This window comes from Notamacropus eugenii, chromosome 1, assembly GCF_028372415.1.
Source record: "Notamacropus eugenii isolate mMacEug1 chromosome 1, mMacEug1.pri_v2, whole genome shotgun sequence".
NCBI classification, from domain to species: Eukaryota; Metazoa; Chordata; class Mammalia; order Diprotodontia; family Macropodidae; genus Notamacropus; species Notamacropus eugenii.
The window spans coordinates 516,003,560-516,014,473 of NC_092872.1; the positions used below are offsets into that span (position 1 = coordinate 516,003,560).

Consider the following 10,914-nt stretch of genomic DNA (forward strand, 5'->3'; position numbering starts at 1 on the left):
ATCAAAAGCCTCAGACTTGAGGGACAGGTAGGCCTCAGGGCAGAGGGGTCATAGAACAGCTTGTTAGAAAGGCTTGTGGACTCATTTCTTTCCAAAATCTTTAGAGTAATGCAGACATTCATCTGTTTGGGATGGTTAAGAAAAAAAAAAAAAGAGGTTGTTATATATAGAGGCAGAAGAATGGACTTGACCACTAAACACCCATAAAACTTTAGGACTGCATGATTCCACAGATACAGTCTGATCACTTAGAAGCTTAGGAAATGAAGTCTCTTTCAATGAATTTCTTACTCCTGACATTCAATGCTTTTGGCAGCATGATCACTAATTGATTGGGGGGGGGGGGAACAAAGTAAAACAAAACAAAAACTAAAAACACTGAAATCAGTCTTCAAACTGCCCCCTCCAACTTCAGTTACTTCCCTCTTCCTTTCACTTTCAGATTTCCCAAAATAAGTGATTTATACCTGTTGCTTCTATTTCTTTAAAAAAATATATATATTATGTTGATATGGTTTGCCTTGACACAATAGACACTTCCCAACAAATATACAAACCCACCTCCCCAAAAAGTACATTCCTCGAAAAAAATATTAGTATACCCATTGCTGACAGAAAAGAGAGAAATGTCCTTTCAATTCAACACCATGTTACTAATATTCACTACTGTGTTTGGTCAGAGTTGTGTTGCCATTTAACATTTTCTTTCTTTACACCGGTGAAGTCACTGGGCAGTGTTCTCTTCTGTCTATTCTCTTCACTCTGCAGGAATTCATGAGTGTTCCATGTTTCTATGAATTCTTCATAGTCATCGATTCCTTACAGCCAAGTCATATTCCATTACTCTCATATGTCCAGCCATTGCACATCTGTCAGGTCCATATTTTCTTTTCAGGTTGTCGTTATCACAAATAATGTTGTACATAAGGGTCTTTTCTTGCCATCAAAAATCTCCTTGGAGCACAGCCCTAGTAGCAGAGTCTCTGGGCCAAAGGGTACAAATAGTGTAGTAACTTTTCTTACTTAATTCCAAACCATTTGCAAGAATGGCTAAACCAGTTGAGAGCCCCACCAGCAGCTAATTAGCATGGCTATCATCCTAACACCTCTCCAACTGCTTTTTCACTTTTTCTCACCTTTGCTGTGCCACTCCCCTTTATTCAGCACCCAGACCTTCTCTAATCCCCAGCAATCTGGTTTCTACCTGCAGCACGTTATCCTGCCCTCCCCCTGCCTCTAGGACCACTCCTCCAGTCTCCTTTGCTAACTTCCTCCTTCCTACTCCTCAACTCTGGACATTGTTAACTTAGTCTTTAGCTTTCTGCCCTTCTCTCTTCCCTTAGTGCTAACAAGCATATCATAGATTCTCAGAATTAGAAGAAATGTAGGCGCTATCTACTCCAACCCTTACCTAAACTTCTACAAAATGCATGACATGGTCAGCCAACCCTTGCTTAAAGGGATGAGGGGAACCCACAACCACCTAAGCATCCCCTTGTGCTCTACTTGTTAGGAAGTTTTTCCTTACCTAGGAACAAAAACAATCTTTTTTGCACCTTCCACTGGCTGTTCCTGATTCTGCTCTTAGTGACCAAGCTGTACAAATGTGATGTTTCTCCCACATGACAACCCTTTGGGTGCTTGAAGATAGAGGTCACATTTTCTCTCCAGACTAAATGTCAGAATTTCCATCAACTCTTAGGCTCTTTCACCATCCTAGTCAATATCCTCTGGATGTTCTCAAATTATCAATGTGCTTCCTTAAATGACCAGTTAAGGACAGGAATTGGGTCTGGACCTGTGATTTTATTGGTGCAGAAACCTCCAACATAAAGAAACTCCCTCTGCCAATTCATACTGGCAGTTTCTCTGCAACTGAAGTCTGAGAGAGTTGCCTAGAATGCAACTCTTGGGTTGCCTAGCATCATACAGCCAATATCTATCAGAGATAGGATTTGAACCCTGTCTTTGAGTCCAGCTTTCTATCCACTATGCTACACTGGTCATGATCATGGATTGGTTAGCACTCAATATTGTGATGGCCAGAACCAAACATAATATACCAGATTTGGTCTGACCAACGAAGAGTCCAATGGGCTATTATTACCTACTTATTCCTCATGCCTTTCATGGTGTACTCAACAATCAAACTGGGGGTTTGGGGCTTCCATATCATAGTGTTGATTCATATGGAGCCCACTAAAACACTCAGATGATTTTCACACAAACTGTGGTCTATCTACTCTCTTGTATCTGGTTACTCATGAACTTCAAAGCAAAAGTTGTACACTAACATATTAAGTGATAAGACTGGTCTTTAAGATGTAAAAAACTGACACCCAGATGGGCATTATTATCATGATTATGATTATTAATAACACGTTTACATAGTACTTTAAGTTTTTCAAAGCACTTTCCTCATAACAAACCTGTGATGTACTGAAAACAAGGATTATTAACCCCCAGTTTAAAAAGGAGGCAACTGAGGCTCTGAAAGGTGAAATGCCTTGGCTATTAAGTTTCAGAGGCAAGATTAAGTGACTTTCCCTAGCATGAACAACAAACTGCGATAAAAAGGAAAAGTCTTTCCTTAGATATTTGAGTTCCCCTTAGTTTTTACTAATGATAGAGGTTTACCAGAGGACCACAAATATTCGGAAGGCCTCCCTGTTTTCTCTCTGTAAGGTGAAACATAAGGTTGGACACAACTCAAGGAAGACCAGTTTGTAACTTTGCAAAAAGCCTTCTTGATTCCTGTTCTTACCTCTACCCCAAAGTGCTAAGAAAATGAGTTCTTATTATCCCAACAACCCTAGCACTCACTCCTTCTCTGAGGTCATCAAGCTTCCACATCTTTCCTGAACAAATTCAGACAAGACTCAGGAAAAGGATTTGTCTGAGTCCCTTTGGAATCTTCCATAGTTAAATGACTTTATTTCCCTCTGAGGCCTTCCCCGTTCAGCATCATGGGTCCCCATAGTCCGTTTATCTTCTGCTCTGGAAGATAAACTTGGAACAACTTTGAAAAACTTGAAAATTCCAACTGGCACAATGACCAAACTCAATTCCAGAGACCTAATGGTGAAGGACACTACCCACCTCCAGAGAGAGAGGTGATGGACTCAGGTTGCAGAGGGAGACGTACATGTGTATATATGTGTGCCTCCACATGCACATACATATATGTGTATGTGTGTGCATGCACATATATGTATGTTAATGTTTATGTATGTGTTGTGTATGTGTGTACATACATATATACTCATGCCACATATATGTATATGAAATCTCCAGACAGGGATAGGAATTGGAAACAGACTTGTGATTTCATGGGTGTATCCATGTATATGTATGCTTATTACAAGGACATCTATATATCTTTAATATAAACACGTGTACCTTTTTAGTAAACAGAATCCTAAACATGAATAATGAGTCAAATCAAATTACTGAATTAGTAACGTCCAAATACATAAACACATATATGTGTAGGTGTTTATAATTACTACATTGGTAATGTTCAAATACACACACACACATTACCAATCAATAATTTGTTTTGATTTACTATGTATGTTTATTGCAAGGATTTTCTTTTTCTTTTCCAATGGGGAGAGGGGAGGATGTGAGACAGAGAAAAATGAATTTTTGTTCATCAAAAATATTTATACATATATAAGTATATATGATTAGATGCATATACAGAAAAAGTAAAAAGAAAATCAGTTCAGCATAAAGCAGGCTCTTGGCTAGGGGTTTCACAGACATTCCAGGAGCAGGATGTTCTGGTCATGACAGAAGCAGATCACATTTCTTGGGCTCTTTAAGACCTACAAAATGCTTTTTTCCCCCAACAACCCTATAAGATAAGGAATGTAAGGATTACCATGCCTCTTTTACAGATAAAGCCACTGAGGCTGAGAGAAGCAAATGATTTGCCCTGGGTCACGAAACTATTAACAGGGTCAAAAGACGTGAGTACCAAATAGGCCTTGAAGAAGCCCAGTGTTGAGCCCAAGGTCAGGGCTGTTTCCATTACACTGAAGCGAGGGGCCTGCCCACAGCATCTCTAGCTGCAGCTGGAGGGAGAACAGCCCCAGACTCCGCCCCCAACTCCTGACCTATCAGCGGAGAGTGAAAGGCCAAAGAACTCAGGCAGGAGGCAGCTGACAGAGACAGCCTGGCCTGCTCCCAGCGACATGGGCAAAGTTACTGGAGGAGTCCCAGCCCTGGTTCTGAACTCCAGCAATGGGGGGAAACAGGAAAAAAGGCCCCAGTTGGGGGTGAAGCGGAAGGCTTATTCTTCTAGCATGTGACTTTAGGATGGTGGGCTTTAGAACTGGAGGGCCCCTTAAAGAAAATAACTCTTTTATTTCACAGCCGAGGAAGCTGGAGCTCAGAGAGGGGAAAGGACTTGTTCAAAGCCACACAGCCAGGAAATAGCAAAACTGGTACTCAAACCCAAGTCTTCAACTTCAAATATAATGCTGGCTAGACTATATCTAGACTCAGACCACATTCTCCTATACTATACTGCCTCCTCTTAGAAATGGAATTTACTCTCTCATTTAGAAGAGGAAACAAGTAGAAGGGTCTTTAGTGGATTAAGATCATCTTGAGGGGAGCTCCCTAAAGAAGCACCCAGGGGAGCGATGCTTGACCCTGTGTTGTTGTGCATTGTTGTGACTGTCACATGGCATATTTATCTAATTTGTAAGTGAGAAAATGCTGAAAAGGAGAGCTAAAACTTTGGATGATTCTGTTAAGAACCAAAAAAAGATCTTCACAGTCAAGAAGAATGGGCTTAAAAATAAGTTAGGATTTAATAGAGAGAAGCTTGGTGGCTCAGCGGATAAGGCACCAAGTTTAGAGTCAGGAAGACCAGAGTTCAAATCCAGCCTCAGACACTTGCTAGCTGTGTGACCCTGAGCAATTCACTTTACCCTGTTTGCTTCAATTTCTTTTTCTGTAAAAGTGGGCTAGAAAAGGAAATGTCCAAGAAAACCCTAAATGGGGTCATGAAGAGTTGGGTATGACTGAAAATTACTGAACAACAACAAAAATACAGTGGAGCATAAGATCATAGATCTTTGTTAATCAAAAAACAATTATTAAATTTACATATAAAAAAAAAAGAAAGCAGTTTGGCACGAAGTAGGCTCTTGGGTAAGAGTTTCCCAGATCTTTAGAACCAAGATATTCTAAAGCCCTCTAATCTAACCCTCTTATTTTACAGATGAGGAAATCAACACGTAAGTGACATAGCCAACATCATATAGGAAGCAAGTAGAAAAGCCAGGTTCTCAGACTCCAAAACTTGAGTTCTTTCCATACTATTTTTGCTACAGTTACCAAAAAATGAACGCTATAAGGATAAGATGGAGGAGGAATGGCTGGATAACAACTTGTATGAAAGTCTCAGGATTTTAATAGACCACAAGTTCAATGTCAATGTGTAATATGACAATCAAAAAACAAAACACTTAGTGTGTTCTTAGGCAGCATTAAAAGAGAACGGAAAAATCAGAGGTCATAGTCTTACTTCAGTCTGCTCTGGGCAAACCCCAACTGGAATACTGTACCCAGATGTGGCATTGTATTTAAGAAGAGCAATGACAGACAAGGTAGAAGGTGACCAGGCTAGTAAGAGACCTGGAGACCACAATATCTGAAGATCACTTAAAGGACCTAGGGAGGCTTAGCCTAGATTACAGAAGCCAGGGGAGACATAAAAACTGAAGGGCTGTCATGTGGGAAAGGCATGAAATGTGTTCTGTTTGGCTCCAGAAGATAACACTAGGAGTAATGGGGTAGACATCTCCAAGAGGCAAACTACCCAATCTCATTGTAAGGACAATGCTCCTACAAGACTACCCTATCCAAAAGGGAAATAGACTGTCTTGGAGGACTTTACAAAAAATCTTTACATGAAAACTGGATAAACACTTGTTAGTTTTAGGAGAGGAGATTCCTGTACTGGTGGACAGAGAAGGTCTCTGCTGAGATTTCTTCCAACTGTTAGATTCTGTGATGGTAGCAATGAGCAGAAGGCAGAGACAGGCAGATTACAGACTGACATGGTGGGGGAGGGGAGAGAGCCAAATAATTAGCTGTCAAGTGGAATGAACTACTTTGAGAGTGAGTTCCCCATCACTACAGGACTATAGGCAAAAGTTAGATGAGCATCCAGGATGCTAGATACAGAATTCATTCATTGAGCAGGGAATTGTGCTATATTCTGTTTATTATATCCTTCAGTTTTGACATTTTATTTTTTATGGAACCTGCCAGCACTGACATTCTATGTTTTACGTTAGCTTCCAGCTCTGAGATTTTAAATTCTATTTTCTAAGGTCCCCTCCAGCTCTAACCTCCTCTAATAATCACATCCCAGAGAAGGAGAAATGGGATTGTGAATCAAGATGTCTCTGTTTAGCTACACCTTTCGGGTAAAGGAAATTTTGCCCTGGCCAACACCGGCTTCATCTGTACTAAGGAATTTAAAATGTTGAGATAGCTTTCTTCTCTCACTCAGGCAAAATTCATCTCACTCCAAAACCTTATGTTTCTAGATTTTTTAGAACGCAATCCTGGGTGCAGAGAAGGCTTGATAATAGTAAGAGCCCTGGATCCACAGTCAAAGGGCTTTGGTTCAAATTCTAGTTCTGCCACTTACTATGTGACCTTAGAATCAAGTTATTCCCTCTCCATATGCCTGTTTCCCTAGCTATCAAATGAGGAAGGTGCACTCCCTCACACTTTCTCAAACTTTTTTTTTTTTTATGTCACAGACTTGCTTGGAAGTCTGGTGCACAGTGCCTAGTACCTAGTAAGCACTTAATCAGTGTTTATTGATTGTCTGGCTAAAGCCTATGGACATTCTCTGAATAATGTTTTTAAAGGCATAAAATATGTAAGACTGCAAAGAATTACAAATTATATTGAAATAAAGATGTAATTTTTCCCAACCAAGTCCATGGATCCCTTGAAACCCATTCATGCACCCCAAGTTAAGATCCATTGGGCCAAATTATCCCTAAAGTCCCTTATATTTCTGACAATCTGTGAACTTGACACCTTGAGGCTTCTTCTAGAAATGAACTATGAACTTTCCCCCAAAGGAGGAACTTGGAACTGAAAAAATAGAAAGCCAGTGACAGGAAACCCCCAACCAAACAGTCTGCAGCATGTGCCCATTGGCCAACCAGAACAGAGCTTCAGAATAATGTCCCTTCACCAGCAGCCTCCTTCTGCCACCCCTTCCGCCCCCCTCCCCAGGAAACCAAGATTTCAATGGCCTACCTGAATAACAATAATGGACATTAATATAGCACTTTAAAGGTTTACAAATCAGCCAAATTTGGCTCACTTGATCCTCACAAGAACCTTGTGAGACCAGCAGTGCAAGTATATTATTTCCATTTTATTCCTGGCTACTAAGGAACAAAGCTGGGGCTTTCAAACTCCAAATCTAATACCCTTTAAACCAAATGACATTATCTCTTCCTTCACTGCCTCCTCTATCAAAAATGCCATTTGTTCTTCTAAGTTGAAGAGTACAGAACTAGAGTGATCAAAGGGAAACTGAGACTCAGAGAGGTAAAATAATTATCCTAAGGTCACAGAATTAGCGAATGACTCAGCAGGCATTTAAACATCAACCTTCTGATTTTAACTACTGTGCTCTTTTCCATCTCACCATGTAAAGGTCAAAAATCACTCCAGAGAGGCTCTGCCAAATTAACAAGGTCAAAGGACATGATCTAGCCAGGCCTGGTCCCCATTGAACTTTTATTTCTAAGGACTACACTGCCACACTTAAGACAGAAGCTCAAAAGGCGGAAGACTAGGATTCTAGTCTCTGTTCTGTTATCAACTAAATACGTGACTGTAAGTAAATCATATTCCCTTCTCTATGCTTCTATCAAATAAGGGTATTTGATTATGTTTGCTAAGGTACCTTCCAGCTCTTAAATCCCATGATCCTACAACATGATCAGGGTCCTGATTACATTCCTAAAAATCATTTTTTAAAGATGCATTAAAAAAAAAAAACAACCCACCTCTACCCTTGTTCCTTGGTTCTAGCTCTAGTTCTTTCATTGGCTGTGTGACCTCAGACAAATCACTTCCCCTTTTGGGGCCTCAACTTCCTCATCTGTCAAATTAGAAGGCTGAAGATTTAGATGGTCCAACAGGTCTCTTCCAGATGGGATAGTCTATGATATTGATCCTTTCTGATCTATTCTTTAATATTTTCATTAAGTTCAGCCTACTATGTTATAATGATTGAGATCTACTGATGAGTTGATTTCAAGGGAGAAGCAATGAATGGCTCTAAGCCCCTGTACATTCTCTTTCTTTAATATTTCTGTTTCTATTTGCAAATAAATTGTACAGGCTTTTTAAATGGGTCTGTTGCTGCACACTAGTAATAAAAAAATACTTCAACTCTTTCTACATTTGGTCCCTTATCAATGCTAGTGATCCTATCTCTTGTGTAAGCAAAGGAGAATCCTGAATAAGGAAATTAATTTAATACACATCAAATCTCTCAAAGGCCATCTCTAACAGAGGAAAAAATAAAGCCTATATTTAGCTGCTAGGCACAATGACATATCCTTATTTTGAAGAGAGATGGGAGTGAATACAGCCTAAAACAAAACAAAAATTCAAGAATGGGCAATGTTGGGCATAGGTTTAATTTCCTTCTCTGGGAAACTCCAAATGAACTCAGAGACTTGAGTATCTTTTTTTCTGACACTGTCACAAGCTGGAGTGCATGGCGGGCTGTCCAGCTGACAGGGTTGTGTTTGATTTTTTTTTAAGTGTATTTCTTTTGCAGTGACAGGAAGGGGGAATGTTATGCTGATAAAAGGTCATCTTGAAATCATGTCAAGAGCAGTCAAGGGAACTCAGGATCAACATATTCTGGAGATGAAAGGGAACTCTGAAATCATCTACCCCAACCCCTAAAGATTGTAAGTGATTTGCCCAAGGTCACACAGCTAATAAATAGCAGAAGCAGAATTCAAATCCAGAGCTTCTGAATCCAGGTCCAAGGCTCTTTCCATTAAGCCATGGGGACTTATGTTTGCCTAGAGAAAGTTAGTAAGTAGGACTTGGTCCCAGTCTTCAGCTGTTTAAAAGGCATGTAAAAAAGACCAGTTGGTAGAAATTAGGGGGACTCAGCTCAATTGCAAGAATTCCTAACAATCAGAGCTGTCCAACACAGCTGTCTCATAAGATAGTGAGCCTTCTGTCACTGGATGTGTTCAAGGTGAAGTTGGTTGTTGTTGAAGGGATTCTACTTCAGGAAGGCACTGGCCTATTTGATCTCTGAGGTCCTTTCCCACTTTTAGACTTGAAGATTCATGATTTCAAAGCACAGACTCCAACTGACAAACTATCCCACTCCCCTTTAGGTAATAAAACGACTTGATTAGAGATCAGGTGGCCCAGTGATCTGATGGAGTCTTTGCGGTCCATTAGGCTGATACGACGGGAGAGAGGGAAAGTCAAGCCTCTGCTTTCTTCCCTTTATGTGTTGTCTTTCCACAGTAGAAGGTAAGATCCTTGAGGGAAGGGGTGGGGGAGTGGGAGGACTTAAGACTCTTTATTTCAGTTTTGTGAGAGAACCGCTGATACCCAAAACACTCGGTAACATAGTGGGAGAAGGATCTGCATATCAAAGCTAGATTGAACCGCCTTGGGATAAATGCCTGGGTCCGGGTTCCCCATCTCCTGGCTTCCCGGTGACAATACCAGGATAACGGGAAAATTCCCCAGGGAATCCCTGGGCGGATCTAGGTGAGTAGTCGTTGGGGCATTTAGAGCAGCGCCATCCCCTAGAGGATCCAACACTATTCTTCCACCTGCTTGTATTCACCCTCGATCCTCCCTCCTTGAGCAAGGCCCCTGCACGGCCCGGGCACATATGGGCGCATCATCATGGGCTGCGATCTCCGGCAGGGGCCATAGAGCAGAATGCCAGAGCAGGCAGAGACGTAACACATGCCCTACCCAGCCGAGGGTACCCGAGCGCTCCTTCCCCGGAGGAGGAAACTGGAGAAGAATATGAACTTGTCTGGGTGGGGAACGCAGAGGACCCGGTGGGGCAGAGCGAGTCCTCCCGGTAAAAGTTTGGCCTCCCTCACTTTCTCCTCCGCCCCCTCCCACTCCCGCTTTCCCAAGGCGGTTTAACCCTTAGAGCCCCGAGCTGCCCCTTGGGGTCCTACCTCGGCCCCGGGTTCGGGGGTGAGGAAGAGGGCGAGCTCCTGCGCCCCGCTGTGCAGCGGCTCGGGCTGCGGCTCGGGCTGCGGCTCCGACTGCTCCCTGTCCCCAACCCTGTTCCCGTCCCGGTCCCGGTCCCCGTCCACCAGGAGCATCATGAAGGCGGCGGCGGCGGCGGCGGCTGCAGGACCCGGCTCGGGCACGCTCATTTCAAAGGCTCCTCCCAATCGCGCCCCGCTTCCCCGCCACCCCCGGCCCTTCCCCCGGCTCCTGCTGGCAGAGGTAGGGCAGGTGCATGCAAATTCGGGGCGGTCGAGCGTCGCCGCTGGTCCCGCCCAGCTCCGGCCGCCTCCACCCGCGGGGAGCCCGTGCTGGGGCCGGGCGGCCGCCGCCGCTGCTCGGGCTGCTGATGGGGCCGCTGCCGGAGCTGCCGGAGCTGCTGGAACCGCTGCTGCGCTCGCCGCCGCCGCCGCCGAGGCCAGGCACAGCCCGGAGGCGCGGCGGGCCTGCCCCCCAGCGGCACGCGGCCGGTAGTGCAGCCCCAGGCCCAGCCCCAGCCGCTCTCCCGCCTGGGTCCCCGCGGAGCTCTGGCTCCCTCCGCCTCCCCGCTCTCTTAGGTTCCTCCCCTCCTCTCTTCCATGCAACTGGAGATGGGGACGGCTCAGCCGCAGGACCTTGGCG

At 43.5% G+C, this 10,914-nt stretch overlaps 1 protein-coding gene across 1 annotated transcript in view; it reads right to left on the reverse strand.

The window, feature by feature from the left end:
* Positions 1 to 10,735, reverse strand: part of BCAS4 (breast carcinoma amplified sequence 4) — a 61,855-nt gene extending 51,120 nt beyond the window's left edge. Inside the window, 2 exon segments of the mRNA XM_072633557.1 lie at positions 10,239 to 10,455; positions 10,457 to 10,735. Coding sequence (XP_072489658.1) covers positions 10,239 to 10,455; positions 10,457 to 10,530 — 291 coding nt within the window. The 5' untranslated portion in view covers positions 10,531 to 10,735.
* Between the last annotated feature and the right edge of the window lie 179 nt (positions 10,736 to 10,914).